The sequence below is a fragment of the Drosophila arizonae genome, chromosome X (assembly GCF_054131065.1).
Source record: "Drosophila arizonae isolate 15081-1271.41 chromosome X, UAZ_ARI_1.0, whole genome shotgun sequence".
Classification (NCBI taxonomy): domain Eukaryota; kingdom Metazoa; phylum Arthropoda; class Insecta; order Diptera; family Drosophilidae; genus Drosophila; species Drosophila arizonae.
The window spans coordinates 19,848,486-19,862,557 of record NC_142927.1 but is presented as its reverse complement, the minus strand read 5'-3'; the positions used below and the strand labels follow the sequence as shown (position 1 = coordinate 19,862,557).

The window sequence follows — 14,072 nt, the reverse complement described above, 5'->3', positions numbered from 1 at the left end:
TTCACTTGTTTCTACTTAATTTCAATTTTTTCCCGTTGTGTGAATTGAGGGCTCTCAATTGGTGGACGGGGCGGGGCAGTGGGAGTAAGGCAGGCGAAGGCCACCCCCAAGATGGAGAATCGGGAATTGAGAATCTTTCGGCTCGATATTTATGGCGTGTTGTTGAAACGTGTCTAATTTTATTCCAGCGAAAGTAATTGTATTTCAATTTATTTATATATTGAATGAAGCTTATGGACTGGCGAGCTGACGATTGATGCCAAATAGATTAACGATATACATGCATATATCTATGGATAATTCGAATGAACTCTAAATGAAAATAAACACAAATTGTTAATACTTCCATGGAAAATCCCATGGATGATTTCATTTGCTGATACAGCTCAAGGTGAATGTTCGATATATTCGAATTATATTTGTTAGGGTATTCAAAATCATGAATAACAATCAAATTTTAAAATATGTAAAATACTTGTATTAACTTAAATTTGAATATCATTCGAATTTGATGACTTATGTGTATACTTTCTCATCACATATTCATCTGCACTTGAGCTTATTTGATATAATGTATATTGGGGCAGTTTGTTTGTCTTATAGTAAATACAGTAGAATCCGGCTATACCGACGCTCAAGGGACCGTCGTTATACCCGGAAGGCGCTATAACCGTGTAAGTTTGCTCATAAAAGTTTGTCTGGGGATCAGAATTTTCGTCGCTATGACCGTAAAGGCGCTGTAAGCGAAGTCGTTATAGCCGGATTCTACTATAAATAAACATAGGTCGGTCTAGGTTCTCCATGAATTGTCTTCTCTCTATGTCTCTTCTGTCTCGTAATATCTCTGAATATTTAAGTTTATCTCTCTCTTTACGTCTCATCTGTCCTCTCTCTCTCTCTCTCTCTTTCGATGCCATTCTTTCTCACTCTATATACCACTTTCTCTCGCTCCCTCTTTCTCTCTCTCTCTCTCTCTCTTTCTTATCAATATATATCAAATCGTACTCCATGCATTCTTTATCTCTCTCTCTTTTCGCAGTCTCTCCTTGCTTATTTCTCCCTATCTCTACCTCTCTCTCTCTCTCTCTCTCTCTCTCTCTCTCCATCTCTCTCTCCCTCGCTCCTTATCCCTCTTCTTCTGAGCTTTTTTCTGACTCTCTGTCTCTTTAGCTCCTCAGCAATACGTTTCTCCATCTCTTGCTGTCTCTACTTATCCCTCTTCTTCTTCTAGACGGCACCAGAATGTCTGAGCGATCTTTTGCCACGCTCCCACACAACACTAAACACATACATCTATATATACATATATATAACTATATATTGCAACAATATGCATGTTGTTTTTTGGACTGACAGAAAGGCGGATAGACTGGCCGACCCATCGACCGACCGTGGGGACTGTTCGAATGGGTGCGTGCAAGGCAGGAAACGTCTTTCAATGGAAATGAAAACGAAAATGGAAGTAGCAATGGAAATGGGAATGGAAATGGAAATGGTAAGGGACTTGCCCTAACCCTATACGCCGCTCCCGTCCCCACCCTAGCTCTAGGAGCTAACTAGCCAATCCACTACCCCTATGTTTGGCAAAGCTGACAAAGTTGCTGTTGTTGTTGCTGTTGTTGTTGCTGGGTGCATTTGCGAAATTTGCATTTTGCAGTTTGCATTTCGCATTTGACGATTAACATTGAAAATGGAAATAGCAAACGACGAACGCCTCTGAATTTATTAATGTTGCTACAACAGTTGCACAATTAAATGCTTGTTAAGGCAACAACAATGTTGCTGTTGTTGTTGTTGTTGCTGCTGCTGCTGTTGGCACATCAAAGCGCGCGTTTAGTTTGACCAAGGCAAAACAAAATGTATGTATGTATGTATGTATGTATATAAAAATAAAATGGCGATGCGCCGACTGAAAAACGCGCAAACATTTCTAATGAAAATCCGAAGACAACAACAGCAGCAACATCAACAGCCACAGCAACAACAACAACAAGAACAACAACAGCTATCGACACCCATTGGTAATTCCATGCACGAGCTGGGAGACTTTCTTGTTTGCTGCTGTTGCTAGTGTAGGTTCGCCAATGCTGCCCCCATGTCTTGACTGCCCAACAGAAATTAATTAGCTGCGACGTGGCATAAATTAGCAAAAAAAAAAAAACAAAACAAAAAACAAAACTGAAAACCAAATCCGAAACATTGAACAGCCGCAGTCGCAGTCGCAGTCGACGCTTAGCTAGCCGCTATCATCTATGCTGCTAACTGTATGAACTATATAGACCATAAAACCAGCGATCGATCGTGCATACAACATGGCTGAGGCAAACATTAATGAGTTAATACATGTTTATTGCCATTGGATTTGCATATTACAAACTGCTTCGACTTCCCAGTCTAAACATAGCTTAAGTACGCCCATTTATCATGCACTTTATCTATCTTTATATATAACCATAGCTTTATCAGATTTATTGCGCTTTATTTATAGAAAATTCTCAATACACTAAAAACTTACTCAAGAGATATATGAGTCTATCAATGTTTATTTGTTTATAATCGATGGAGCCCTTAATGGACAGAAGTTGACAGACGGACAATGCTTTAAATCAGTATACTCTTAGATATCATAGATTGCGTTCAGTGTACTTATTCACCTGCTAATATATGTATGAATTATTTTTTACTTTGTCGAATTTCGCACACTTTTCATGCTGGTTCGTAATGTGATAGGAGTATATTGGGTTTGTGTAATGATCGTACTGTTCGTCTCTCAGTTCTTCCGTTAGATATTTGACATTTGGAGCATATACTCTTTGGTAACTTCAATCTATAGTTGGAAGATACTTTGAATATGCCAACTTGGGGCATGACAAATAAGTTTTGAGGTCATATACCTCAAAGCATACGAAATATATGAATTGAATGAATAACTCGAGTAAAGTTTCAGAGAGTTTCAGAGAGAAGGAAAATCTAAAATGGGAAATCGAACCTGTTAATCTTGTTCTCCATTGTCAAAGGCATATATAATAAACATATCACAATATCCACTTATACATCCATTGTTTCATTGGGCCAGACTGGACAAGAGCTCTACTGCCAATTGGAATAAGACTGAATCAGAATATCGAATACTTTCTCAAAAATATATGCAGAGTAATTGCAGCTCAAAAGGTTCATGTCGGCTGGGCTTCACGCGAGTGGAAGGTGAAGTAGCACAGCAAATGCCAATTGGCATGTGGCATGCGGCATGTGGCAACTGGAACGATACAGTCTCAGCTGCGCTGAGCTATAGTGGCACATGCCAAACTCATTTCGAGTATTTTTAACATGCGACACGCCGTCGTCGTCGTCGTCGGCAGCGACGCGTCGGAGGCAACTGCATTGTCGCAGCAGCTGCCTCAAGATGTGGCTGCAACTTGGCGGCGCACTTGAAACTGATAAAGCGTCGAGTGTCGGACATAAAAAAAAAGAAAAACAAATCAAGAAAGAGAACAGCAGCAGCAGCAGCATAAACGGAAGCGGAAGGAAGTGAAGCCCGATTGGAAATACTAGAACGAGCCACGTGCAATGCTCAAAAGCAGCTGCGGGCGCCAAAGGGGCCATTAATCCATATGCTCAGAGTGATTGGTGCTGTTGTTGCTGCTGTAATATTTGATTGCCAATTGATCGATGTATCGAAAATAGCGCCACGAACGTGTCTATTGAGTGGAATTGCTAATGGCAATGGCCAACGTTTTGGCCACAATATTGCGACGTCCCTGGCCACTGGGCGTGCCTGCCTCTATAAAATATGCGGCTATTGAGTGGGTTAAGGGTTAATGGGGGGAGCGAGAAGGGAGGAGGGAGTGGTGCGGCTAGTTTCCAGTTTCATTCACAAAGCGAAAACGTAACGTCGCCCATTTGACGTTGGCCATTGGAATGCGACAGGTGTCCGCATTTGGGGGCTGCCAATTAGCCGCTGACTCTTGCCTGTTCGCTGTTCGCTGTTCGCTGCTCGCTGCTCGCTGTTGGCGGCGTGGGGCAGGCCAAAATGGGCTGCGAGCAGCGTTTGATACACTTTGCTTATCGATATTACTTGACGATTTTGGCTATTGCGTTTCCGCTGGCCGAGAAACGAGCGAGACACGACGGAAACGCTGGCATTGCAAAATGTGCCGCGGGCTTCTTTGCCATGCTTTGTTTTCAGCATTAAGTCACAGCAGAAACAGAAGCAAAAGCAAAACCAACAGCAACAGCAATAGCAATAGCAACAAGGTCTTTAGTTATTCATACATTGTTTAAATAATTTGAATGCAGCGCGTGAGCCGTTCTGCTGCTGCCCCAGCGGAAATTCGCAGGCATTTGTGAGAGCAATCCCGAAAACGAAATGAAAAACGGATGCTGCACCAGGAAATGATCAACGGGCGTTTCCTGTGGTCCACGCAGCTCATTAGAAAGGCATTTCAACCATTTCCAACAAAGGGGTATTTTCAATTTTCTCACGTTTTGAGTGAAATTCTCCATTGGGCAGAGGGAGAATGTCAGAATGGATTATATTCATTCACATACAATATTTATTATTATACAATAATACAATATTATATTTATATAATATTTATATATGTATGTATATATGGCATATTTGAAATTTCTTTATGTTTATCAATCAATCAATCAATTTTAATATTAAATATTAAACATGTCTTAATTGTAAATACATATATCATCAGATGTGATTTATTTAGTATTAATTAACTTGTATTCAAATTTGATCTCAAAAATTCAAATTTACCTCAAAAGTAAGACTTAAAAAACGGTTTGGCAAAGCAATAGGAAATAAAACAGGAAAATTTAATAAGCTACAGTAGCTGGTTTTTGTACTTGCTAAGCTTGGGGTTAAGTGTTTTGTATTCGCACTTGGGAAAGGTGTGTGGAAACGAAACGTTGTTTAGGACTTGGTTTGTATATTTGCTAAGCATATTGCATTCACCGTTCCCACTTTCACTTGCACAAGGTGTGTGTCTTCGCTTTAGCCAGAGCGCTCGCATGCTTAGCTCAGATCGTCACCATTTGCAGCCAAGACATGAACACTTCTAATTGATATTTGAATTCCAATTTGAATATTTTAGCTCCTTAAAAAATGAAAGAGAATATTAATTTTAGCTCTATTTCTGGCGTAGTGCAGTTTGTATAATTTAATATGCCAGTTATTTTATTACAGTTTGCACTTCTCTCTTCTCACTCACTTCTAAGAGACTTCTGGAAAGACAAGATGGCAGCAGAGACGAACAACTAGAAAGCAGAAGACAAAAATCGACAACGGCAGAAATCTAAAAATAGATTTTGCCAAGTTGGCGCAGCTGTGTCTGCAGCTGCAGCTGCCAATATGTACATATGTATGTACGTAGTTACACGTGTACACATATATGTATGTATGCATATGTTGAAATTTGCTGAAAGTTTGCAATGGTGAAGACAAGAATTTCTAGAATGTTTTCATTTCTTTATTAGTTACATATGTTCGTTGTGCTGATGTGTATGTGTATGTGCGCTGATTTTTTGCGTATGTGAGTTAGATTTTGGTGTTTTATGTGCTGATTTTTTGCGTGTGAGCGCGTGTGTGACTTAGACTTGAAAGTTTTTCTTTTTTCTGTATGTGTGCTGATTCTTGTGTGTGTGTATGTTAATTTTTTGTCTTCTGATTTTCTGTTTGTTTAGCTGCTTGTCTAAGCCACACGCGTGTCACACGCAAGTGTTATACAATGATTTTGTTGTCTGGCTTGTCTGAAATGAAATACATTATAAACTCGAGTGTTCATAGTTGCTTGATGGGGTGTTGCTTTCAATGAGTGGGTGTGCGAGTGGGCCTATTCGGCCTCCATGTAGACGCGCTTGATGTCGGCAGTTGTGCACGGGTTGCGGCACATTGGGCAGTGCTGATAGGCCTTCAGACTGGCGTAGGCGCACTCTTCGCCAAAGATATGGGCGCAAGGCAGCGAGACGACGGGATGCTCGCCGAGCTTGCTCCACTCCGAGAGACAGATCGCACAAGTCATATTGGCGTCAATGGAGCGCAGCATTGCATCCACGGTGCGCTCCATTTCGCGACGAGTATTTATCTCCTTCTCAGTGTCCCTGGTGAAGGCCTCCTGCAGCCGATTTATGGTGGCAGCATGCATCTCTAGCTTGTCGCGCAACTCCTGCACCAGCTGCTCCTTTCTGGCTAGCTGCACCTGAAGCATTACCATTTTAGCAATGGTACCGCCGCTTAGCGGACGAATGCCTTGGCCTACCTGGGCGCTAATCAGCTGACTCTGCTGAATCAATAGATCAACGCTCTTGGTTAAGCTGGGCGTGATGGTGTTAATCTGATTGATCATGGCCTCCACCCTGGCCGAGGAGGCCAGCAGCATAGCCTTTTCCATGGAGATTTTGGCCAGGCCACGCTTCAGCACCTCTACCTCTTCAGCAAAGGTAGCACGCAGAACGGCAATCTGCTCCAAAGTCTCCTGGCGCTCAGTTTCCTCTGAGCGCACGCACTTGCGCTTTGCTGGAGGCTCTGGGGCACGGTCTTGGTTCTGCTCGTTGTCCATTTTCTTTTTCTTTCTTTTCGCTTTTTCAATTACTCTACGAGCGTAAATCACGTGCAAAAAAAAAAATATATATATATAAAAAAAGATGAAAAAAAAAAATTGAAAAAAAATATGAAAAAAAAATGAAAAAAAAATGTGGAAAAAAAATGGAGAATGGAAAAAAAAAATTGGAAATTGAAAAATAAATTTTGTAAAACTTACAGGTCTCTATTCGACAAGCTCTGAAGCTGAACTGAACGAGTTGAGTAATGTGTCGGACCTCATTCAGTTTTAGGATTGCCAAGTACCTGCAAGTCATGGTAGCCACAGTTGGGAGAGTTAGGATCATTTGACAACACTATTGTTGCTATTGGAAGGACAAAAGAATGTGACCGTATTCCACCGTCAATGACAAAATAAATCTGTGGAAGAATGAGAAATTCATTTAATATTATAATTATTGCTGACTCCTTGAATGATCATTAGAATTGGTTTTATTAACATTTTCAGCATTATTTTTCTTCTTATTCAATGAGGTATTTCTTGTGGCGACTCCATTATTAACGTACATAGAGTAGCTTGGGGCATTATTCCCTTAAACTCGATGCAGAATTCGGGCTTAGGCCCAATAATTAAGCCATATGAAAACAAATAGAGGTCGAATTGCCATTTTGGCTACAATTATGCAGATTTACGAAACAATGTGACCGTATTGCGCAATGTCAAAATTGCGCAATATATGGAAAATGCGAATTTTCAATAGGAAATCGATAAAAATAATAATAATAGTAAATAAATGTATTAGTATTTACATATAATGAATACTTGTATTATTACGTTGCCCTAATCGAGCTGCCTCGAGCCCTATTGCCTTCGTCTCTAACCCCAAATCTGGCACATGGGGCAGGCAAGTGGGGCGCTATTGTTTGGCAGCAGGCGGCAAAATTAGCACGATTTCCGCCGCAAATTTCTGGTGGGCCGGAATAACCCGTTAGGTGTACACAACTATGGCCAAGGCTGGGGCAGAGGCAGCAGTGGCAGTGCGGGCGTGGCTGGCGACCAACTTGCTAAATCACCGAAATCCGCATCTTTAGCATCTTAACGGCCAATTTGGCGGGTGGCGGGTGGCAGGCGGCAAGCGGCAAGTGGAGGGGAAGCACTGGGTGCACGCATAAGGGACAACAGCCGAGACAAAGACAGCGGGCGGATAATAATAAAAGATAATAAAACAAACGAAATGTCTGTGCGCCAAGGGCAAGCGAAAAGGCCTCCAAGACGGGACGCCCTAGCCCAGCCCAGCCCAGCCCAGCCCAGCCTAAATAAAAACACTTTGGGGAACAATAGACGCCCCTGCCCGTGCCGCCCCTCCCTTCACCGGCAAAGACAAATCTGACTGCGCTAAAGGCAAAAACTTTTGCGACACCTCGCAGCGTCCCCGGAGAGCCGCTAGGCGGCAGCTGAAGGAGCTGCGCGGCAGACGCCGCTGATGCTCTGCGTTTGTCATTCCATTGTTATTTAACGAGCCCCGGAGCCAGTGCCAACTCCTCCAGTTGCCTCCAGCCAGCGAGCGCTTCATTATCTACACGCCCCAACCTCCAGGCCCTGGCCCATTGTCTAGCGCCTGCCCCACTGCTCCACACTCCACACGTATTGTTTAATTTCGCGTGCCGCAACGCACAATTACACCGGGAACACAACAACGGGCGATGCGACCACGTCCAGGTGAGCAGCCGGAGCGAGTCACAAAAGCAGCTCAAATGCCCGTTTGCCCGCAAGACAAGAAAGAGTTTCGGATCGCATTCATAGAGAGTGCCGGAACACCCTCAGCTGAAGCTGGCTAACGCTTAAAGCTGGAGCAATTTCATGAGCTGCTATAGTCCAGTTTCAGGCAGAAGAATTCCTAAGCAGAGGTCCGAGCAGGCAACTGAATTGGCAAGAGCAGAAGCAAAGAGCTTGGCCATGGAAAACAAAAACTAGGAGCCCTAACTATATAGACAGAGGTCAAAAACTCATAATAGCATTAAGTCCCGCTTCGGATACTATATACACATGTATATGCATACAAGTAACTCCAGCTGAGGGTAAAACCATTCCCAAGTTTTATCTATAAAAAAGTTTGGGAATATAAACTCTCCAATTGAAGCCAAGAAATGCATAACAAAAGTCAATTCAAGTTTCGTTTAAATGTATATAAAAGATATAAAGATTCCTTCAATATTTCAGATAGTGCTCAGAAACTTCAGCAGAGAGCACGTAGGATATCGATAATACATAGTATGTGGATATAAAGTTTGTTTGATTAAATGATGTGAATTTGCTTCATGCAATTTGTTGTGTTAAGGCGACGATAGTTGGCGGCGTTAGTAGCGGTTCCGAGCGTGCTCATCTACCAGGGATTTGCGATAGAAGTGCAGTGGCTCCCACTCGGGGCAGGTGCTCGGCTGTTCGCCTTTGATGGTGCTGTCCAGATCTCTGGCCAGCTCCCTAATGTCTTCGTCCAGCAATAGGGGCACGAGCTGGCGTAGGACCTTCAGGTAGAGCAGATTCTCGGGCGCTTTCGAGTCGTCGACGGCACCGTCCGTGGCGTAGCGTATGCCGGCACGGTGCAAAATGAGCACAGCCGGGCGGGTCTTGACGACATCGCTGCTGAGCAGATGACCGAACTTTCTGGTCATGCTGAGCAGCTTGCCAAACTGAAGGGAGTTGCCTGCCTTGACGGTGCTGTCATAATCAGCCAGGATGCGCTTATACATCAGCAGGAGGCTCTGCATCAGCGTCATGCCGAACTCAGTTAAGTTGATGAACATGCAACGCTCCATGGTGGAAAGCAGAAGATCCGCGTAGAACGGATGGAACTGCAAGGAGAAATGTTCAGGAATATGTGCGCATGAATGACAGGCCGGATAGGCCAGCACGGCGAGCTCACCTCCTCATAGTACTGGAGTACACTGGCGGTACGCAGCATGGGCACAACGCTGTTGAAGCACAACTTGCAGAAGCCGGCCAGGACACGGCGTTTGCTGTGCAGCAGCACGGTCAGATCGCTTTCTTTCGCACTGGTCAGCTCGGCTTCCGCGGCCTCACTGAAGGCGTAGCGGATCGCAAAGTCTTCCAGGGTCCTCAGCTCATGGACGGACGGCTTGTACTGCAGCGAGCACAGGGCAGGGTTGCCGCTGTGGGGCAGATTGTCCGAGAACAGCACCAGCAGATCACACATGGAGACGAAGGCCTAGAGAGGAGGAGTAGGAGGAGAAGGAGGAGTCTGTTGGCTGCGCAGCACAAAGGAAATGAGTACTCACCTGACAGCGGATTTTCTCCTCGCTGGAATGCTCGATGATGTGCAAAGCGGCCAGGAAAAAGATGTCCAGCTGCTCGGCCAGGGCCAGGCATTCGTCATCCACCTGGTTGTCGGCACTGGCCGCCTCCTGGATACGCTTCAGATCCCAGCAGACGGCTACGTAGCATATTTCTAGGCAAAGACCCACCGCCTCATCGCTGAACGTCGCCTCCGGCACGTCATTACCTTTGACGGCCCGCTTCAGACTCACCTGCACGGAGTTCTTCACCTGGAATTCGCACAGATTGAAGCACTCGTAGACCGCCGAGACGACACGCAGCGCGATGAGCAGACGCTTGCTGCACACGTTGAGGCGCGACTTTTGCATTTTCTTGACTGAGAGCCGCCAGGCGCTGTCCGCTTCCAAGTAGCTGATCGCAGCTCGCTCCATCAGCTCCTTGCGGATGTTGACGGAGACCTCCTCGTACTTCGGGAACAGATGGAGCAGCGTCTCGGCACAGTGCTGCATCACCTCTAAGTCGGTGTGCTTCAAAATAAGCAACTTGATCTGATTGAGCAACTCCTCGGCCTGCGCGTTCGAGCAGTTCATGTGCAGCGGCAGGTCCAACAGGAACTTCATTTGCAAGGGCTCCATGCGGTACTGGCGCAGCAGAGTTGTCAGGACCGGCAATATGATGGTAGCTACCTGCTCGTCCGCTTCGACCAGGGGCAGATTCTTCAAGGTGGCGGTCTCTCGACCAGGCGGCAACTCCCCGGTCACTGCTTGTCTGACACTACGGGCCATGATCTCAATGATGACGGTGACCTCCTGGTACGTCAGGTTCTCTGGGCTCAGCAGCATCTCCACCATCGTGGACCAGTCGAGCAAACTGTCGCTGACGCCGTAGAAGGCGTCGATCAGGTAGGGGATACGCTCGTGCCCGAAGAACTTGATGAAGAGCCTAGCCAGCGCAAGCATGCGAGAGGTTGCGGTGGGCCTCTCATTGAATCGAACGTGCAGCAGCTGGGCCGCCGCCTGAGCCACGCTTCGGTCTATGGCAAAGGCCATCTGCTCGATTATCTCGACCATTTCATCGTCGATCACCTCCGGCATGACCCGTTGAAAGGTCACGAGCAGCTGAATCGCCATTTCGGACAGGGTAGCGTCGGAGCCCAGACTGAGGCTCAGCAGGCTCATCCGGAACTTGTAGCCCAGCTGAAGGCAGCCCGCACGCAGCTTCGGCTTCTTCTCCAGCCTAACAATCGAGTACAGGCTGGCCTCCCACACCTTCGTGGAGCAATCCTCAAACGCCTCGAACAGATGCAGTAAGCGCGTGCGACTGATGTAGCTCTGCGGAAACTTGTTCAGCCACACGCCGCACTCGGCCACGCACAACGATCGGATGTCATCTGCGACATCGCGTATGCGCTTGAGGAACACCCCCCCGAACAGATTCAGCCAGAGTGCGTGCAGACGATCGTCCTGCAGCACTATCATGTCGTTCAGCGCGGTCATCATCTTCAATGCTGCAAGTAAACGCGGCTATAGCCTCAGATAGAACAACCCACCGCACCGAGAGCCCTTACCGACGAGGGTGCTCGTGCGCCGCAAGGGCAGCACGTCCGAACCGGAGGCGACAGTCAGAAAGCTACTCATGTCCCGCAGGAACGAACTCTGCAGAATCACAGACGTGCTGATGAGAGTGTGCATCAGCTGATCCAAGAAGCTCGAAGCGTCCATGCCACAGCAGCGCGAAGAGCGCACCACCAGCGGAAAGCGCTGCATCTTCAAATTGACAGTTTCAATATGCAAATGATATTATTATGGTTATATTATTATTATATTAAAGTAGTGCGAGCTGCGCATGCGCAGCAGATATAGCTGAATCCTCGAATTGGAGAACTCAAAATACAGGCATGAACAAATTAACTAATACAAAGATTCATTCTAGAATCTAGATAACGGTGTGCGAGCTGCGCATGCGCAGCAGATAAACCTGAATCCTCTAATAGGAAAAGTTAAAATAAAGGCATTTAAATTATATTTAATGCAAAGATTCATTCTAGAATCTAGGAAATTTCCCGTATAGTTCTCCACATTTATTCTGAAGAAGTGCGAGCTGCGCATGCGCAGCGTATATAGCTGAATCCTCGGATTGGAGGATTTAAAACACAGGCATGAACAAATTACCTAACACAAAGATTCATTCTAGAATCTAGATAAGTTTAAATGAGCCTAACGGAGTGCGAGCTGCGCATGCGCAGCAGATAAACCTGAATCCTCTAATAGGAAAAGTTAAAATAAAGGCATTTAAATTATATTTAATGCAAAGATTCATTCTAGAATCTAGGAAATTTCGTATATAGCTCTCCACATTTATTCTAAAGTGCGAGCTGCGCATGAGCAGCAGCTATAGCTGAATCCTCTAATTGGAAACTTCAAAATACAGGTATAAAGAAACTAACTCTAACTCTTTAAATTATATTTAATACAAACTCTAATTGAAGAATCTAGATAAGTTTGAGTGTAGTCCATGTTAAAGGAGTGCGAGCTGCGCATGAGCAGCGGCTATAGCTGAATTCTTGATCATATGAAAGTACTTTTTCGATGTCTTCAGATATATCATATGGATTGACTATATATTGACTAAAGTCTAAATAGATTTTTAATATATTCTTTGCGCTCAGTTTAGGGTTTCTTTGATCTGAACTGAAACTCTTATTGAAATTAATTTCGGGCCTTTCATATACCATGTCTATTCAGTCACATTCTTGATCTACTTACATGCTCCATCTTAGCATTGCCCGTGTTAACGAAGATGCCAGTCTTGAATGGCTTTCTTTTCACCTCGGGTATTATAAAGTCTCTCTCGCTAGCCTCCAAGACGAACTCCATGAACTTGACAAGCGCTGCCTCGGGCTTGGATACAGACAGCTGGACGAATTCGTTGCAAATGTCCTAAGAAAAAGCAACGAGTAAGAAATACAAATTATGTTCAGCAATTAAACCGAGCAGCGAGTTGTGACTGCATTTGTGGTTATGTTCATTGCGTACCTCCGGGCTCTTCGATCTTTTGCGCAGTAGTTGCAGCAGGCCATTCTCCATCTCGTCATCAGTGGACGACATGTCGGATTCACATTCTAGATTCCTGAGCTTCTTGCTGCCTCTTTCGGAGCTGCCGACAAAAGCACAGAGTTTTGACAGAGACTTTGCATAATTAGTTTGCAATTTACCTTTCCAAAACATCCTCTTCGTCCTCTAGGACCTCGCAAGGTTTATCAACCTTTTTACCATGATTATTCATGTTTTCGATCAAAGTTTTACTTGAAATAATTAAATTTAATGATTAAAATCAAATTCAATTTCAGCCACACCAAGCACGTGCGAGTTAAGCGAGCGGAAAGAAAGAGAGCGTTGCCATCTCTAGATAGGCTAGAGATGGGCGAATATCGTTACTCGTTACTCGTTACTATGCGATGCGCAGCGAGAACGAGTAGCTGCCAACGGTTGAGCTTTTCAGCTAAACGATAGCTCAATGCCTATTGTATCTATAAATTACCAATAAATGGATTTCCGATTACGATTGGAAAAAAAAAATATCGTAGTAGGGCTTGAAGCGATTTCGAGAGTAATTTGGGGCAAACGGAGCTAGAAATTCACTTTTAGTTAAAATATCATATCGAACACATGACATAAAAAAATTAAAAAAAAAAAAATAAATAAAATAAAAAGCAAAAATAATAAAAAAAAAAAGTTCAAACCATAAATTTTTCTTCAAATTGCGATAAAATTGTTTAGGTACGTGCATCCGTTACTATTATTTGATTTACTTTCCGACTGTCTGGCCGATTAAGCTCTGCGCGTGAATAGATCATCGGTAACTCTTAATGTGAAGATATTTTGGAGCACTTTCCGGGTGAGTCACGAGTGCATGAAATGTACTTATTGTCACTCTTAACTGTCAAGCGAGGCATCGAGTAGAATTGGCAAACCTCTGTCTTTGCTTCGAGTCGTCGAAGAGTGCATATCCCTCGGAGTGAAGTCGCTTTATTTTCCTTATTTTTTCATTTTTTTATTGTTTGGAGTTGCAAATTTTTCATTTCGTTTAATTTGTGTTGATTTTCGAAGTTCAATTTATTAACGCGGTGTGAAATTGTTGAATTGCTGAAATATTGTGCGTGCATTTTGTCGGTAAGTTAGAAAGAAGTTGTAACATTTTTCTTATTCTTTTTCTTTTTCTTTT

At 44.2% G+C, this 14,072-nt stretch overlaps 2 protein-coding genes across 3 annotated transcripts; both read right to left on the bottom strand.

The window, feature by feature from the left end:
- Positions 1-5,461: 5,461 nt before the first annotated feature.
- Positions 5,462-6,840, bottom strand: LOC108619951 (uncharacterized). The gene is made up of 2 exons (XM_089473365.1): positions 6,774-6,840; positions 5,462-6,606 (listed from the first exon to the last, which is right to left on the bottom strand). The coding sequence occupies exon 2, from the start codon at positions 6,570-6,572 to the stop codon at positions 5,847-5,849; it is 726 nt and encodes a 241-aa protein (XP_089329491.1). The 5' UTR covers positions 6,573-6,606; positions 6,774-6,840; the 3' UTR covers positions 5,462-5,846.
- A 1,879-nt stretch (positions 6,841-8,719) lies between these two features.
- On the bottom strand, positions 8,720-14,060 carry LOC108619947 (cohesin subunit SA-2-like). 2 transcript variants are annotated; one of them, XM_089473364.1, is made up of 7 exons: positions 13,063-14,060; positions 12,884-13,004; positions 12,614-12,787; positions 11,416-11,608; positions 9,851-11,355; positions 9,478-9,780; positions 8,720-9,406 (listed from the first exon to the last, which is right to left on the bottom strand). In XM_089473364.1, exons 1-7 carry the CDS (start codon positions 13,131-13,133, stop codon positions 8,912-8,914), a joined length of 2,862 nt encoding a protein of 953 aa, XP_089329490.1. In that variant the 5' UTR covers positions 13,134-14,060; the 3' UTR covers positions 8,720-8,911. The 2 variants fall into 2 exon arrangements, with proteins under 2 accessions (XP_089329490.1, XP_017872276.1); XM_018016787.2 differs by having other exon boundaries at positions 11,416-11,614; positions 13,063-14,055.
- Between the last annotated feature and the right edge of the window lie 12 nt (positions 14,061-14,072).